Source organism: Pan paniscus, chromosome 2, assembly GCF_029289425.2.
Source record: "Pan paniscus chromosome 2, NHGRI_mPanPan1-v2.0_pri, whole genome shotgun sequence".
In the NCBI taxonomy this organism is placed as follows: Eukaryota; Metazoa; Chordata; class Mammalia; order Primates; family Hominidae; genus Pan; species Pan paniscus.
The window spans coordinates 125,873,939-125,893,137 of NC_085926.1; the positions used below are offsets into that span (position 1 = coordinate 125,873,939).

General features: G+C 39.8%; 1 protein-coding gene and 1 long non-coding RNA gene across 7 annotated transcripts in view; one reads left to right on the forward strand and one right to left on the reverse strand.

Moving 5' to 3' along the window:
• The window catches only part of LOC129397438 (uncharacterized), a 198,163-nt gene that overhangs the window by 101,919 nt on the left and 77,045 nt on the right, over positions 1-19,199 (reverse strand). The gene's annotated exons all lie outside the window — the stretch shown is intronic.
• KBTBD12 (kelch repeat and BTB domain containing 12) overlaps positions 1-19,199 on the forward strand; it is a 77,674-nt gene that overhangs the window by 42,347 nt on the left and 16,128 nt on the right. For both annotated transcript variants that reach the window (XM_055110395.2, XM_057301888.1), the window contains exon 5: positions 9,420-9,617. In XM_055110395.2, the coding sequence (XP_054966370.1) occupies positions 9,420-9,617 (198 nt within the window). The remainder of the gene's footprint in view (positions 1-9,419; positions 9,618-19,199) is intronic.

Consider the following 19,199-nt stretch of genomic DNA (forward strand, 5'->3'; position numbering starts at 1 on the left):
AAAAATAAAGGAATAGATATGGCCAGATTGCTCAAGTGACTCCATTGCTCATGTGGTTACATGTGCATTTTGTCAGCTTTGCCACACTGTAATTGGCTCTTCTGTTGGATAACTTCCTAGAAAGCCTAAAATAATTTAGTCTATATAAGTCTTATGAGTCAATGATACCCTAAGTGGAAACACAGGTATTTAAAACCAGCCAGCTTTCCTTTTGACTTTTTTTTTCCTGAGGCCCTTCTCAGGAACGTAACTATTTTTGTTAGGAAGTGCAGAAAGGAGTGGTCTGTTGTTTAATGACAGAACCACTGACATGCAGGAGGAGACCAAAGGGAAGGTGCCTTAGTTCTAAGGAAAAATCTTTTGTCATTTGTACAGTGAAAGCTCATTATAAGAGCTAGTTAAGCTTCTTTAATCTAAAATGCATCCTAATTGCCTAAAAAGGTAGTCCAGAAATTTTAGGTTAATATATCTTATTGCTGTAGAAAATATTAATGCCTTGTTTTCAAGGTTTTAAATCCATTTTATAAATAATAAAGTAGAAAATGAATCAAATACAGACTCCTATTAGTAAAATTTGGGGGAAGGTAGAACATTCTGGGTTCAACCTCACTGAAATCTCATTATGAGTCCTTGGTGAATGCTTCTGTTATAAAATACTGATTTAAATATGGTATCAGGGGCTGTCTCTTAGAAAAGAAGTTTGCATGTAAGATAAACTGGCAAGCATTTTAGATCTCATACTATTAGTTATGCTCTTGAATTAATTATGCTTCCTTCTGAAATGAAAATGTGTATTCATGAATATGCTTTGGATTTCCATCAAGTGTTCTTAAAATGTCAAATTGCATTCAAAAGTTGCTTCAGCTTGATGGGTCAGGCAAAATCAAATATAGAAAGTGAGGCCAGAATCTATTTATGGAGGCAGTAGACCTTTCACACGTGGCCCCAGCCTGCCCCTGCAGCCTCAGCTCCTCCTGCCACTCCTCCACCCCACAAAGCCTAGCGCCAGCCACAGGGACCGGGGGTCACTTCCTGAACATGCTTTCCTCCTGTGCCTTTGTTTACCCTGTTCCCTTTGCGTGTAGGGCCTAACTCAACATCCTCAAAATCTGGCAAAAATCCCACCTCCTTGTAGTGGTTTATGTAATCCTTTGGTCAGAACGAACAGCATGCTGCTTTGCCAGTCGCTGCCCTTGTCACACTATACTCAGACTGTCTAAGGCACAAGACGTTGTTTTACTCATCTCTGTGTCTCCTCTGAAAGCCAGCCCAGGGCCTGGCTTTACGTTATAGATGCTCAGTAAGTATTTGTTTACTGAATTGCATTTTCACATCTCTGTAACCTGTCCTATTCTTCTATCATGTAAAATGCCACAGAAATTATCAGAGTTTTACAGGTCTTATGGAGAATGTTTTGAAATAGGGACTTTTCATTTCCCTGTCTAGGGAGACAGTTAATGTTGAGTTTTCCCACATAGCTAATGTCCCAAACTATCAATGTTTTCTCCAGGAAACCATTTTGTGCCTCATTGGTTTACTGAAAACATAACAGCACTGTCCAAGTCTGACTCTCAGCTTGAATGCCATTAAAGAGTAATGAAGGGAAAAGTTACATAAAAGGTTCAAATTATTACAGTAACTGCATTTCAAAGATAATTTTAATGGTGAGTTAGTTTGTGAAATGAGAAGACCAAGCTTCATTGTGGTAAGATTTTACCCTTTTCTTTTGATAAAATTCTAAGCAATTTTTGAAAAGTGTAAGTCTCAAATTACCTAGGTTGCCTACTAAAACGGCAGATTCCTGGCCCTCACTATTGGCAGATTCAGAGTCAGTGAGTCTAAAATGAAACCTAGGAATCTGAATTGTAGGAAATATAGAGGCAATTCTGGTGTGAAAAAAATCACAGGATTGCACTTCGAAAAACACAGATGTTCTGAGGAAAGTGGAAAGGTAATATCATATTAATGGACATATTATATGCTCAAAATATTTGCTAAGCATATGTTACATAAGCCAGGCCCTGGGCTGGCTTTTAGAAGAGATACAGATGAATAAGGCAATATCTCTTCCTCTAAACAGCATGATTGTGTACTTGAATATTCTAGGAAGTTGGATAAAGTTACTTGCTCAAAGTGTCCTGGCACTGATAAGCCAGAATAGGCTGTCAGTTATGTTCTGCTCTAATTGCAAGAGTGTTCTGGGCTTAGATATACATTTCATACATTCATGATGAACAAGGAAAGAAATGCTTTACCATGGCCAAAGAAGTCAGACAAGATATTCCTCATGCCTCCTTGTTCTGAAAAAAGACTTGGATTTAGAGATTCAGTAGCTCTGAGCTGGAGTGAATGGCTCATTATGTTTTTGCTATAAGTATCTATAAAATATATTTCCAGTTAATCATATGAGGGGTTTTAAACCTTTATTATCTGGCACCCTCAACAAATAACTCAGAAATAAGTACTCTAAAAGACCAAAGTTTACCTGTGGCTCCCAAATTGCAACTTAGCTATAGTAATTTTTATCATTGATATCCCACAAGTTCACAGGGAGTTAGCATTCTATATATTATTGTGACAGTGAGTTAGAAATTACACTTTATTCCATCAGTGTGTAATTATAATCCTGTATTATATATGTTTTCATATTTGTCCTTTATTTCCCAGCAGACTCTGAGTGTCTTATGGACAAAAAAAAAAAAATCCTCAAACTTGTTATTCTATGACACCCAGTACAAACATGAGTGGGTATCCAAAATATACTTTTAGATTGCTTAAATTAACTACAAGTTTAAAATGTGTTTGATTCTGAAATTAGAGTGTTTAGAAGCTTCTACAGTGTGAAAGCCCCACAGGACAGTACTCATGTTACTGCGCGTGGATGAGAAATATCCTAGGAGAATGCTGTCTCAGGCTCTGATCTACTAGGGTGTGTCTGCAGGAAAGCTTAATGTTACAGAGGCAAAGAGTTGTACAACTATACAATCTGTGCTTTGCTTTTATGAAAAAGAGGTAAATTGTTAAAGAAAAAGAAAACATGCCAATAACAAGGATTTGTTTAAGAAAGCAAATCTTAGGCATGTCTTTGTGCAGCTTAATGTGTAGAACCATCTATATCCATGGCATATTATAAACAGCAGATCATTTTGTTACTCCTGAATCCTTAAGAAAATGTTCCACTATATTTGGTATCTTCAGTTCACTAAGGCAGAGAAGAACGTAATACATATTTTAAAACAGTATAAAGAGTTGAAATGGAAAATTTTTGTGCTTTAAAGAGGAAAATATCGATTACCAAAAAACTGTCATTTGGAGTAAAATGTACTATCTTTCTTCCTTTATCCTAACTCATACATGTGATCAATATTTTTATCACTCCCTTCCTCTGCCATTTCTTGGGTAAATATGGAAATGAGCACAAACTATCATTTTCTGTAAATCATTTCACTTAGACACAAGATAAATATGCCAAAGACTTATTATAATATTTTTTCTTTAATATTTATTTCACAAATACTGTCAAGCATCCTTTAGAAGATATTGTGCTTAGCACCTCAGGGAAGATAAAGATGTAGACCTTGCCTTCAAGGACTTATAAAATTTTGTGTCTCTTTCACTTCTAAGCAGTGGAATAGGTTTGACTAATAGCTGTTTGCAGGACCACTTCATAGAAGTACTAGTATTAGGCAGGCAAATCTGGCGGAAAAGATGAGCCCAACAACAGACAGCAGTCATTTTTCTCAGGATCTGAGATTAGATTCCTATATTCTTAAGAAGATGACTTTTATAATCAGCCAACTTTTAGCTCTTTGGATTTAGGACTTGCCATATTCTGAAAAGCCAGTCATCACTTTCTGTTTTGACCGCTCCCCCAACCGCCACCAAAAAAAAAAAAGTATAAGAAAAAAAGATACCTAGGACATGAGTAAGGAGCTGACCCACCCATGCATTCTGTTCAGTGTTTGTGTCTTCACTGTCCGTACCCAGTGTAGAAAGTGTTGGGGATACAGATGTGATTAGACATCTGCCCTCAAGGGACTTACAGTCTCATCTAACAAGGCAACATATAGGGAGATAAATTAGAGCAATGTATTTTCATAGGAACCTTGATTTCTGTTCAGGACAGTGGAAGCCAAAAAAGAGGGAATGGCCAATTCTGTGTAGAGACATGAAAGGCTTTGTGAGAGGTTGAAGGTGGAGCTGAGCCTTGAAAGAGGAGTAGGGGTTTGCCAAGTTGAGGAGGAGAAGAGGCCATTCTAGGCAGAGAGATCAGCCCAAGCCTAGGCCTAGAGACAAACAGCCTCCCTTATTTGGGGAATGGTTGAGTGTTCTGGTGCCTCAGGGGCAGGGGCGGCGCAGGAGGGAGAAGGGCAGACCAGGCATGTGAGGAGTTAGGAGCAGCTGGGTCACCAAGACTTGGTGTCTGTAGGGGAGGGGATGGGTATGGGAGGCACTGAGGAGGTACAGTCAGCAGAGTCGGTGACTGCTGAGAGGAGGGCTGTGGTGACATTCATCTGCAGCTGGCACCTCTAGCCTGCTGTGGCATCTATGGGCCATCCCCTAAGCTCACTCCCACCCACCACGTCCAGGCTCTCCCCTCTGTGATCTCCCCTTACTGGCCCAGGCTTTAGACCTGCTGGGACCCCTGCAGGACAGACTGGTGGTAAGACGGAGAAGAGACAAGGAAAAGATGGGCCCAGGGTTTGAAAGGCCCAGACTCGACTGAAAATCCACTAAGACCCAGTGCTGGGTTGACACAAAAGCCCGGGTATCACTCAGGATCAGATGGGACAGCATTGTGTAATTGCAGCTTATTTGGCACTCAGGGCCCAGCTCCAGAACGTTCTATTAAACCATCTATATGTCCACTCGGAAGTTATCAGATAATTCCAACACTTGATTTTTCCTTCCAAAATGAAGCAAAATCAAGCTGTAACAAATGGAACTTGGTCTTCCCCTTGAAGCTCTTTTATTTGATTTTCATAGTCATCTGTGTGGGGTAGCAAACAAAAAGCAGACAGATGATTGTGTTTTCCTGGCCTGGCAAGAAAAAGCTGGTCAAGGGCTATGAAGGCCAGCAGATAGAGAGAATGGAGAATGGCCACAGTACATAGAGGCCCAGCAGCCCTGTTCTGTGAGCCCAGGCACCCTATTGATGAGCACTGCACAGTATCAACCAGAATCCAGTAGAAGGCAGGTAAGCAGCTGTCAGCCTTGTACTGAAGGGCTTCATTCTGAAAATACCCAAGAGCCTCCTGTGTTAGACTTTAGAAAGTGGCAAGAAGCTAGGTTCATGTTTTCTAGGGTTTTAGGCACCAAAGCTAGAATTCTGATACGAGGTTGGAAAAAAATCAGAGAGCTGACAACTTGTGTGAGAATGAAACAAATCATCACAAGCATTATATCAGCAGTGAATAGATCATGTCTGACATGTGAGTCAGAAAGTAGCCCATCCACTCAGATATATGGGCCAGTTTAACTCCTAGAAGGCTATGCATTGCAAAATCCTTTTCTATTGTTAGGTCCACCAACAGCTCCTACCTCTCTCAAACATTTATGACCAAATGAGTTACTCTAAGTCATGTCAGGGAGCTTTTCCCTCTGCCTGAAGCCTGAGAGGAAGGCTCTGCCCATTCCTCAGCCCTTTAGCCTTCTGAATCTCTCTCTCCAACCCCGAAAGAAACTATTAAGGACAATTTGACCATACAGTTAGTAAACCATCAATTATAGACATAGCAAATAATTAAATTGAGAGTAATCAAAGGTAGGATTTCAGCAGCTTTAATAAACACCGGTTACTCATGCAACATCCTAGAACATGAAAGAGAATGAGAGTTAACATTTGGGTGCCTCCTGCACACTAGCCATTTTGTTTACACACCGTGCGTGAGAATAGGTATTAAAGGAAAATTCCTGTGGCAATACTTGTGAATAGGTATACAACAAATGGGAGTTCCTCCTTACCCTTCTCCACCTTTACATGGTTGCCTAATAAGTGAATCTTTGCAACAGGTTATGGAATTGCTGTCATTATCCTTAATTTACTGATGAGAAAAGGCTGAGATAAATTAAATTGACCAACTTTGTCTAGCTAGTAAATGGTGACACAGGGTAGGGACCAGGGTCTGTGTGTTTCCAAGGTCCACATGCTTTTTCCAAGGCACATGGATGCCGACAATAGTAAATATATGTATATTTTTCCCCTAAGACTGGTTTAGCATGACAGGCAACTTTGGGAGCTTATCTGAAGGATTACAAACCCCCACCTCCTGTTCTGGATCAAACCCAGGGGAAAATAGAATAAGCCTGCCACCTTGAGGTGACCCTGCAGGCAGAGGACATTGGGAGCAAGCACCGCTGCATTCAAGGGCAACTTGGGCAGCGAGTACCACGCCCCTCTGCTTCAGCCAGCTCCCTGCCGGGCTTTGTGTGGGAGGAGAGGTTCACTCCTGCACCCCCCAGAGAGGAGAGAATCTAAAATAGCCACACACACAAGAAGGAGGGAGTCTTTATAGAAATGATAAAGAAGAGAGGCAGGCATTGTCCTCTTCTATAATTTCCCCCTTTCCACTACGCACACACCAAAAAATATAAATAAATAAAAACCAGGGTATATATTTTGCATTTGAGGTCCATTTGGATATGACCTGCAAATATAATTTCTATTCATTTGTCTGTTTTTGAATAAAGAAAAGTCATGCTCAGAGGTTTGTATAAATTAAAGATATGGAGGTATCTCATTGAAATTCTACAGATGTGCTGATCCTACCCCAAGACACCTCTCATCAAAAGATTTCTCTTGTAGTGCTGGTGCTGACTTATTAATGAAGATCATGCTTTCATTTGATTATTTACCTAATCAGGATTCACCTTCAGTTTAAGCTCATTAAGTCTGCTGCTAATAGAGTGTACTTGATGGTGGAATTACATCCAAGTGAGACAGAGAATGTGTTCAGGCATTAATGGTCAGAAACAAAGACAGAGCACCCTGTAAGCTCATGTCACTCCTTGAGTGGAGCGTGTGAACTGCCTGCCAACCAAATAGAAAGGGCTAGTTTTGTAGAGTTAGGGCTGAACATTATAATTAAATACACTTGGTAACAGAGCATCAAAAGTGACAACACTAATTATTGCAAAAATCAAGAGAATAATACCCATTCTGTATATGCGTCATGTTGGGGAAGTCTTCTAATGGGCTTTTATGTGAAATTTGTGAGCTGGATTCAGGATGCTGGTTGCTCCGTGTGCCCTAACCCAACTCCAGTGACTCGCATTTGACCTCTTTGCTTCCACTTGCTGGTCTTCTGGAGGAGCTGTAATACAAACCAGCCTAGTAACATTTCTCCTGGATCTCACAAAAACAGACAACTAGATCATCTTACTCTTACCTTATGGGTGATTGCTTGTTTCAACTCCTATGGTTAAATCCTCTTCTTTAAGTCCTTCTTGCCCTACAAATAGGAAACTCCACTTTTTGTTAGGCTGAGAAAGCTCTCGCTACCACAGTGCCACATTGAAAGAGGGCCCAGGAACAGCAGAGCTGTGCCGTTAACTGAGGCCAGTGTGTCCCCTCCTTGGAAACGCTGCAGCTCAAACTTGGCACTGTAATGGGCTAAATTATTTATCCAGTCGGATAAGAGAGAAGGCAGCTAAAAGCCTCCTGAGTTAGTTTATAGCCTCAGTCCCTGGATTCAAACTGAGACAGGAAACAGGTCAGTTTATATCAGCAAAGAGAAAAAAAGACTTTTCCTTCAAAGTGCTCTTCCATCAGCTTTTATGCCTGGCATAAGCCCCAACCATGGTGAAAATAAGCTGTTCCCATCAATCTTCTTGGATTCATTGAGTACTGTGTGGCAGGCCCTGTGATATAAAAGATGCAGAATAGTGGCCTTTGGCCCCAATAGCACACTCACTTGGACGGGCAGGGAAAGCACATGCAAAATTAAACTTCTCATTCTTCATTCCGTACACACAACGTGTCAGGCACTGGGCTAGGTACTGGGGATGCAATATGGAAAACGACAGGCCAGTGAGCAAGATAGGAAAGCAGGTGATGGTGAAAATACCTCCTGACTGATGCAGTGATGGGCAAAGGGTATAAAATGACGCTGAAAGAAGACAGGCCAGGAAACACATGAGATTAATTTCTCAGTACGTGATACATATAGTAAAAGCCATGAGATCAAAGCAGAGTTCTTAATTTTGGTTTTGAGATCGCTGTCAACAACATACTCCAGTATCAGTCACCACCCAACATATGCAGTTTGCGCAGTGACTCTTCCAGGACCCTCTCTATGTGAAGGAGAGCTGGTTTACCTGAGGCCAGTGCTTTACAGGCTTTTTGATTAGTCACACAGACCAGGCTGTGAGTCTGGATAGAATGAGGTCATCGATGAGAGGCGTGTCTGCAAATACAGGCATGTCCCTCCTTCCGGGGGGTTTACCTCAGTCTCAGGAGCCATCCTTCAGATCAGGAAATATGGCCCTGACCTTGATGACCTTCCAGTGTGGACTTGGGAGGGGAAAATAAAAGCAGTGCATAGAAATGTGTTTCTTGTAACAGTGGATAGGAAATTTGTATACAGTTATTTTTCCAATGGAGAGTTGTACTTAAAGTCATGATTCTCTAAGTGTTATTTATATTCCTTGTTACAGTCCCTGGACTTCTAAATCTCACTTTTATCTCTTTAAGACACCTGTCTTGATGTCCTCTATTTATTTGCAAACACGGCCCTTTCCAACCCATTAATTTCTTAAGAGCAGGAAACATACTTTATGCATCTTTCAGAACTCCTTATTATAACTTAGCACATTGCCTTACATATAGTAGGCACTTAATAATTATCTGATGAATGAACTATATCATCCAAAACTGGAAGATGCACTGGGCATTTGGGTTTAGGGTCTTTCCTGAAATTTACCAAAGAATAGTCCTTCCCTAGTTGGGAAAGATCATGCAACTTAGGAAGAGAGGGAGAAACCAGCTTGCAATGATAAGGGATGGGAAGAACACATTCCTAGCTAGCCACATCAGCAAAAGCATTGCTAACCATCAACAGCAAGGCAGATGTCAAAGTCAGGTTACCTTTACAGTCAACCCTGAAATTCTTATTATAAAGGGGATGCTCATGATATGAACCAGCATTGGATATTATAGAATATAAGCCAATGGTGGACTCAGTCTCATGCATGATCACAAACAAGGGGAACACTATGAATAAAAATGACATTGAATGTCGCTATGGAGTACACAGTAGACATCACTATTGCTTAGAACTTGTCTTCAAGGTAGCACCTGGCAAGAAAGAGAAAAGTTACAGTCCCATAAACCTTTGATACAAACCATGCAGGGGGCGGTGCTGTCCACAATTGAGTTTCAGTTCCTGATCCTCTCATTTTTTCCACATAATTCTCTGCAGGTGGCATTGGCTGTGTAGGTCAAGACAAGGGCCAGGTTCGAAAATGCCTTGACGTGGTGGAGATCTACAACCCAGATGGGGACTTTTGGCGAGAGGGCCCTCCCATGCCAAGTCCCCTCCTCTCACTCCGCACCAATTCCACCAATGCAGGGGCAGTGGATGGGAAACTCTATGTCTGCGGGGGATTCCATGGAGCAGGTATGGGTCCAGTTTTAAACATTTTGTTACCTCCTTTGGTGTTGATTTGACTTTCTTTAACTGATCCAATCACCACTAATATTCCTGAGAGCAACGTGAGCACTGCAAAAGCATGGCTTTTAGAGTCAGGGACCCTGTGCAAAACCTCTTGGTCTGGGTTTCACATGGACAAAGTGAAGCTGGCACATCCATAGGCTGTCGTAAGAATTAAATGGAATCTAGTTTATGGCCATACCATCCTGAACACACCTGGTCTCACCTGATCTTGGAAACTAAGCAGGGTCGGGCCTGATTAGTACTTGGGTGGGAGAATTAAAAGGGAATCTAGTTTGTACAGCATCTAGCACATAGTAGACACTCACTATATAGTAGTTGAATATGAAGAGAAGAGAAATGGGAGAGGTAGCCTAATGACTATGGTGAGACTAAAGAAGAGATTTTAAAATGGGAAGAGTAGATGAAAGTGGAGTACTGATCAGAAGTGTTGGGTTTTATCTGATCAAGACTCAGAAAACTCTCTTATTCCTACCCCATGACTATCTCTTGAAATAAATGGCTTGAAAGCATTTCTAAAATAATACCTAATGCATGTGTTTATTACTAAACCTTTTTCCATATATCTAATTGTACCATCACTGCATTCTACAGTATGGATTTATAATTTTTTAATGTAACAATGAGATTCTAAACTATGCATAAATCTAGTAGGCACATGCCTCCAAAGTTTGATTAGTGGCATAAGTAAATAAGGCAGAATGCAGTTATATTAAAAATGACTAACTGTTGAATTATATTCTCACTAACAAGCACAAGGCCAGTACATACCCATGAAAACACGTGCCTCAAGAGCACTTAGAATTTTGGAAGAATGCCAGGTTAAAGTAAAGCTGATACTGCAGCAAAGCAGAGCCTTTTGCAAGCCTGCCTTCACTCTTTAAGCACATGATATGTTAAAGAATAAGATGGTGGCTGGGCGCGGTGGCTCACACCTGTAATCCCAGCACTTTGGGAGACCGAGGCAGGCAGATCACAAGGTCAGGAGTTTGAGACCATCCTGGCCAACATGGTGAAACCCCATCTCTACTTAAAAAAAAAAAAAATACAAAAAGTAGCTAGGTGTGGTGGTGCATGCCTGTAATCCCAGCTACTCGGGAGGCTGAGGCAGGAGAATTGCTTGAACCAGGGAGTTGGAGGTTACAGTGAGCCAAGATCGTGCCACTACACTCCAGCCTGGCAACAGAGCGAGACTCCATCTCAAAAAAAAAAAAAAAAAAAAAGAAAGAAAAAGAATTTGTGGATGAAAATGATATACTGTCTGAAATTTGTTTTAATCTATTCTAGCAAATATTGTTTTTAATGGCAAGAGGTGGCAAGAATACATTGAAAGTTGCCATAATAAAAACTTTACTTTTTCTTTCTCTATTTGCTCTTCAAAACATTTTTCAAAGAGGTTTTTAAAAAGTTGTTTTAATCTCTTTTACATTAAACATTACATGCCATGCTTGGGTAAAGACTGTAATCTATCATAGTAGTAAGAAACCTGGCCCAACAAGGAATCCTAATAGGGGCCCCTCGCTCAAGCCCTGCGTGTAAGAAGGGAGCTGAGGAGCCAGGAGGGAGAGCCCTGGTGCTGTGCCCACTCATGCGGCAGGGCTGTCCTCCAGCTTGCTTACATGAGCAACTCCCATATTCTGGCCTTTGGCTTTCTCTTGACCAGAAAAGAAGGACAGAGAATCTGAGGGTTAGCCTCCAGAGGGATAGGTGGTTATTCAGGTCTAAGGATCTAGAAGACATTCTGTTTTGTCTTGCTTCTCTATCTTTCTTTATATAATATTGAATTAGAGAATTGATATCCTCCAGTTTTTCAAACATGTCAAATAAACTCATACTATGAGCTAACCTCTCTTCTTGGTACTATTAATATAATGGACTGGTAATGCTTTCAGCCAAAGGGACTTACTATATGAGCTCTCAAAGTCCATTTTAATTATTTGTTTCTAAGATGGTAGATTGTTTGGGATTCGCTGAATGAATTATCACTGGGATTTTATACAAAATAAAACAATTGTATAATAACATACCTATTATGATCTAGAGATCTCATCAGACCTAAAACAGACACTAAATGTTTTCTCCCTGTGTGACACAGACCTACTTGTCTCATTTATTTTTTCAGAAAACCACAGTTGAGAAAGTAATCTCTTTTAATATACTTAATTCAATAAAAATACATCGAAATATATTGTGAAGAGGTATTTGGGATACAATCGAGATTTTCAACATTTGGTGGGAAAGACAGATGGATAAACATGTAATAAACATAGTAATTTGTCTTTGGTTAAAATAGTAGGTTGAACACCTCTATTTTATCTTCAAGCCCCACTAAAATGACAGTAAGTGGAATAAACACAGACAAAGAGAAGAGAGAGGAAAATAGCAACAACAATTTGGAAGCTAAAAAGCAGATGTATGAGAAAGTGTAATCCTAACTGGCAACAGAAAAAACAAAAAACAAACAAAACCCCTGATTTGTAACCTGGAACCCCAGATAATCTCAGGAGTTGGCAACAAAAGGTAACTGTGGACATTGAAATGAAAATGATACTGAAAACATGAAGATTAGCTGAAAGACAGGAAGACCCCTAATTTCCTGCTCTACTCTTGATAGTGAGACAAAGACCTTTCACCCTGACAAAGGCTGAGGTTGAGGACAGGAGTTAAGGTCAGGCATCCAGTAATTTAAAAAGAGATTGAGTGGAAGGTTGCATATTGAATATTGAGGTCCTCAGCCTCCTTCCCTCCCTGACTCTCAGAATATGCACAGCCATACCCTCTCGGCAAGAGATTGGGAGGTTCTTCTCTGGGGGTCTGACCAGCCCCCAACTAAGGCAAAGCCAGATTACCCTGTAGAGAATCTCACAGAAAAAGTCTTTTATGGCATCCCACTCTTAAAGATGAACAAGCAACTAAGGATCACCGAACATCTGAGGAAGTGCGTAGATGAAAGACAGAAAGCAAACTGGAGGAAACAGAGGCTATGCCAGGAGAGGTGTCCTCAGAGAGATGAGAGAAAATATTGCATCAATAGAACAGGAAAAGGATATTTAAAACATTTCTTGGAAATTAAAAAATATAGCAGAAATTAAATCTACAATGGAAAATTTGGAAAGTGTAGTAGAGGAAACTTCTCACAAAGCAGAACAAAAAGCAATTATATGGAAAATTAGAGAAAGAGAAGTTGAGGCCAGGAGGTCCAACATTTGAATAATAGGAGTTGGTCAATGGCTAAACAGAGAAAACAGAGGGAAATAAATTATCCATGAAGTAAATTAAAACTTTTTCCCCAAACTGAAGTCATCAGATTGAAAGGATATACAAATGCCAAGGACAAAGGATGAAAAGGGACCCAAACTAGGGCACATCATTGTGACATTACAGAACACTGGGGAAAAAAAATAAAAGGTTGTAAAAGTTCCTAAAGAGAAAAAACAATAGTTTTACACAAAGTGCCAAGAATCAGACTTCTGAATGATGACATTGGGAGCTAGAAGAAAACGAAGCAAATGCTATCTACATTTCTATGGGAAAGTTACTTTCCACCTACGATTCTATGCCTGCTGAACTATTAAATTTGAGGGCACATTTTCAGACATACAGTGCCTCCAAAATTTTTTCTCCTGTGTGCCCTTTTATCAGGACATGCTTCACCAAAAATGAACATATAAACCAAAAAAGATAGATGTGGGACCCAAGAACAGAATTAAACATAATAGAGAGAAAAGGAAATCAGTGGAGGATATTGAGGGGAGATTCAAGAAGCTGCAAAGCAGGCCGAAAGAGTGGCCAGAATAGAATGGAGCCGGTCAAAGGGCTCTGTGAGAGATGCCTTCAAGATTCCAACATTTGGAGAAGAACAATGAAAACTAGCAAAAATAAAATGAGAGAAAACAGTAAGTCATGCAGAAAAGGAAAAGTATGCCACACAGTCCATCTGTGAATAGCATTTATAACAATATCGTAATAAACATAATACTGAACTGACCAAAACTATGCCTTAACTGTACTGGAAAATGTGGAAACAGACCATAGGTAGATAGGGTAGGAATGTGAGAGAAAGCCAAGTCCGCATTCTTCACAGTGGAAGTCAAGAGTTAATGCCTTCATCTGACAAAGCAAGAGGCAGAAGTAATATAAAAAGTGTTGTTTATGGAGACCATGGTCAGTGCCAGCAGAATCAGCCGGAGTGGAGAGAGAAGCAGTGAATGGGGAGCAGGTCAGGGAACAACTGTTTTTAAGGAATAAGACTTGTAAAGCAGCTATTTAAATCAAGCAAATGTGTAACTAATAAAACAAAACCTAAATTTAAAATATGTAAATATAGTGCATATAGTAGAAGAATAACAAGAGAGTATTAAGAAAAATATGAACAAGTGAGTCTTTTGGGAGATAATTTTCCATGGGTCTTAAGTGTTTCTGCATGTCTTATGAGCAGAGGTACTGACTACTTTTGTTCTGGACTATTTCTTCCAGCATATTTGATAGCATACAGCCTTAGAAGATATAGTAAGTATCTCCATAGCAAAGAGCAGGCATGCTCACTGGTCATTATGAAAAATTCCGGTTCCCTAAGCTCAGCATTTCTCTGCAGTAATGCAACCCATTGATTGTACAGGTCTCAGCTGGCACTCTTCACATTGCCCCGTGAGAATAAGTCAAAAAACTGGCATAATAACTGGCATAAAAATGCTGATATACTAGTTGCTACTATTGCTATAACACTGTCTTTCATCTCTGACCCAGAAGTCTTACGTCTTCTATTAGCATCCATGAAACTGCAGCAAGCTTACTTATAAAATCCCAGACTCTTTGCAGTTCTTGACAGAGTCCTGGGACTCACCAGGAGGCTTTGTTCTCCACCTCCAACACAGAATGAGGGAGCCGGTATTGTGTTTCAAAAAGGTCAGAGCTCATAACACCAATCCTTCACAAACTCTTACAAAATATACAAGAGGGAACAATTCCAAACTTACTATTTGAGGCCAGTGTTATTCTGATACCAAAACTAGGCAAAGACATTGCAAGAAAACTATAGGTTAGTAGCCTTTATGAATATAGATGCAAAAATCTACAACAGAATACTAGCAAACTGAATCCAGCAACATGCAAAAAGAATTATACACCGTGTTCGAGAAGGATTTATCCCAGAAGTGAAAAGTTGGCTTACCATTTGAAAATGAATCAGTGTGTGGAAGGAGGGAGAGCATCAGGAAGAATAGCTAATGGATGCTGTGCTTAATACCTAGGTGATGGGTTGATCTGTGCAGCACACCACCATGGCACACATTTACCTATGTAACAAACTTGCACATCCTGCATATATACCTCGGAACTTAAAATAAAAGTTGAAGGAAAAAAAAAAAAGAAAACGAATCAATGTAATACGCCATATTAGTAGAATAAAGGGAAAAAACAGATTATCTCAATAGATGCAAAGAAAAAAAATAGATGCACCCTTTCGTGCTATAGATACTTAACAAACTGGAAATAGAAAGTAACTTCCTCAGCCCGATAAAGGGTATTTATGAAAAATCTACAGCTAACATCATGCTTAATGGTAAAAGACTGAAAGGTTTCCCCCTAAAATCAGGAACAAGACATGAATGCCTACTCTTGCCACTTCTATTCAGCATTATACTGGAGGTTCTAATCAGTAAAATTATGAAAGAAAAAGAAATATAAAGCATCCATATTGGAAAGTAATAACTAATTGCATATGACATAATCATTTTTTTAGAAAATCTTAAGGAATTATTTTAAAAAGCTGCTAGAGCTAATAGACAGGTTCAACAAGGGTGCAGGACATAAGACCATATGCCAAAAAATTGTATTTCTATACACTTACAATGAACAATTAAAAAATGAAATTAAGAAAACAATTCTATTTACAATATCATCAAAAAGAATAAAATAGGAGTAAATTTAACAAAAAAAGTACAGGATTTGTACACTGAAAACTGTAAGACATCATTAAAAGGAATTAAAATTCTATATAAATGGTAAGATATTACACACAAAAATTGATAGGATGATCCTAAAATCTATATGGAAATGTAAGAGACCCAGAAAAGCCAAAATGATCTTGTAAAAGAACAAAGATGAAAGACCCACACTTCCTAATTCCAAAGCTTTACTTCAAAGCTATAGTAGTCAAGACCATGTGGTACCGGCATAATGATAGACAAAACATATTGATCAGTAGAATAGACTTGAGAGTTCAGAAATAATCCCTCCATTTCAGTCAACTGATTTTCAACAAGGCTGCCAAGACAAGTCAGTGAGGAAAGGATCCTTTTTTCAACAAATGGTGCAGGAATAATTGGATATCCACATGCAAAATAATGAAGTTGGAATCCTGCCTCTTACCATGTACAAAAAGGAACCCAAAGTAGATTAAAAATCTAAACATACAACCTAAAACTGTAAAATTCTTAGAAGAAAATGTAGGCATAAATCTTGAATTAGGTGATGGTTTCTTAGAAATGCCAAAACACACATACCAAAAAAAAAAAAAAGATAAATTGTACATCAAAAATCAAAACGTTTGTGCTTCAAAGAGCAACAACAAGAACATGAAAAGACAACCCACAGGATGAGAGAAAATAATTGCAAATCATATCTGGTAAGAGACTTGTATCTAAAATACATTAAGAAATCTTATAACTCAATAATAAAAAGATAACATATTTTTAATGGACAAAGGAACAGAATAGACACTTGTCCAGTGAATATAAACAGATGATCTAGTGCTCAACATCATTAGCCATTAAGAAAATGCAAATCTAAACCATGATGAGATACACTTCATACCCACAAGGATGACTACAATGAAAAAAAGATAGATAATAACAAGTATTGACGAGGTTTGGAGAAATCAAAACCACCATACGTTGCTGGTGATATAAAATAATGCAGCTGTTCTGGAAAAGTCTGGCAGTTCCTCAAGAGGTTGACACAGAGTTGCCATACGATGCAGCAATCCCACTCCTAGGTATATATCCAAGAGAATTGAAAATATATGCCCACCCTTGTACATGAATGTTCACAGCAGCAGCATTCGTCTCAGCCAAAAAGTGGAAACAACCCAAGTGTCCATCCACAGACGGACAGATAAGTAAAATACACAAATAAGTAAAATACTGTCTATTTAAACAGTGGAATATCATTTGGCAATAAAAAGGAATGAAATACTAACAGTTGCTGCAACATAGATGAACCTTGAAAGCATTATGCTAAGTGAAAGAAGGCAATCACAAAAGACCACATATCACGATTCCATTTATATGAAATGTCCAGAAAAGGCAGATGGATAGAGGCAGAAAGTAGATTTGTGATTGCCAGAAACTGGAGAAAGGGTGAATGGGTAGTGACTGCTAATGGGCAGAGGATTTATTTTGGGAGTGATGAAAATGTTCTGAAATTAGACAGTGGTGATGGTTGCACAACTCTGTGAATATACTAAAAAACCATTTTATTATACATTTTCAAGGGGTGAATTTTATGATATATGAAATATACCTCAATAAAGCTGTTGTTAAAGTGAAAAAGTCAGAACTCCTTCTCTTATATCCTCACAGTAATCAGCTTGGTGTTTGACACTAATGAGGAGAATTAAGCTGAACTGCCCATGGTGAGGGTGCTTGGAGGCAGGTTCCTTGAGTGAAAGAGGCAGAAATGGCCCATTCCAGAGACAGAATTAGGCTTCCTGAGACAGAGAAGACAGTGGTGGCAGATGACACCTAGTGGCAGGAAACTATTCCCTGCTATAAGAACATCCAAGGGATGACAACACTGTGGCCTTAGGTAACTGCAAAAGATTCCTGTGGTTGGCACGCAGAAATCCTGCCTTTTAAGGGACCCTGTGGGCTTGGACAGAGGGCATCTTGGTGATAATCATAATGAACTGAATACCGAAGAGCCACTCTCATGTTTTCTAGCTCAAGTGTGCCCTCAGGATTCTTGTATATCTCACAAAGAGGAGTTGCTCCCAGAGGGCTCAGCCTTCTCCCTGCTGACAAAGCCCCCACTTTGGCTCTTGTTCCAGCTGTTGGCCCTTTGAGACTCAACTGCATATTCTTGCCAGGCTCTGGTTTCTGTCTGTTTCCCCGAACTCTGGTGTAGGGTCCCCCCATTCCCTACTATGGCAGCCCATCGGTACACACTTGTTTGCCACTTGTGGCTGTCTTCCCTTCCTCCAGGATGGCAGGGGAGCTCAGGGAGCAGGCTGAGGGAGCAGGGAGGCCTCCTGTTTCTCCACTTCAACTCTATACTGGCTGCCAGTGGGACCCGCTGTGGGCAGGGGGATTTCTTCCCAGAGTCCAGGCTAAGTCCCTTCTGCCTTCAGCCCATCTGAGCCATTTTCATCATCTTCTTTGGCTAACTTCTAGGGGACCCAAACAACATTTTCACCTTAGTATCAGCCCCTCCAAATCTTCCTTCCTTCACCCAGGACTGGAAATGCTCTCTACCTCCTCCATCTGTCCAGCAAGAACTTCCCTCAAATCACCCCTCTGCCTCCTCTAGTTTAGCCTTGTGGCACAGTCTTAATGGTGAAAAGCCTGTCGAGGACAAATCTGAATTATCATAAAGAGAAAATGCACTGGGAAGTACTTCAAAAATGAATTCTTTTACTAACCAATGCAGATTAAAATTGACAGCTGACAGTTACCTGGTTACCCTGTGCTAGGGAAAATTCTAAGCACTTTGCATGTGTTAATTTATTTGATTCTCTCAACAGCCTGCAACTATTATTTCCCTTATTTTAAAGGTGCAGAAACTGAAGCCATCTAAAGAAGTCAAACAGAGGGTAAATGTTGAATTTGGGATTCAAAGTTAGATAGTCTGGCCCCAAAGTCTATATTTTTAGCAGTAGGCTAAACTGTCTCTCCATACCAGACAAATCAAATCAGAATATTTGGTTATGGGGCCTGGGCATCAATATTTTTTAAAAGTCTTCAGATTTTTCTAACATGTAGTCAGGGTTAAGAGCCTGGCTGATGTCTGTTGGGTTTTCATTCAACAAACATTTATTGAATGCCTTTCTAGGTAGTAAGCCCATGTTAAACCCCAAAGATACACATACAAACATGTTTGGTTCCAGCCCTAACAGAGCTCATTGAGGGCAAAATAAGGAAGTTGCTGTATTGTTGGATGATGGACTCAGCTAGCTGCTTAGAATGTAGTTGTGCTTCTTCACAAAATAGCTGATTCTAGGTTTGGAGCACAGAAATTGCAAGGTAAGGTTCAGATATCCTGTTACACCAGAAAGCAGGTACATTGTCAAAGACTTAAGGGAGTCAGGAAAAGACAGAGAAACCAGCCTGAAAGGGCAGTCACTGGCCAGATTCAAAATAATTCAAACATCGAAAATCATAATTGACTATAATTGACTGAAACACAATGAATCAAAAGCCAGGTAATAAATGTAGAAGTCATGATAGAAGGATAGCCAAGATCCTAATTTGTATAATAGTTGGTTCAGTCAGAAATCATCAATGGATGCTAAAAGCATCGGTTGAAAGGTTA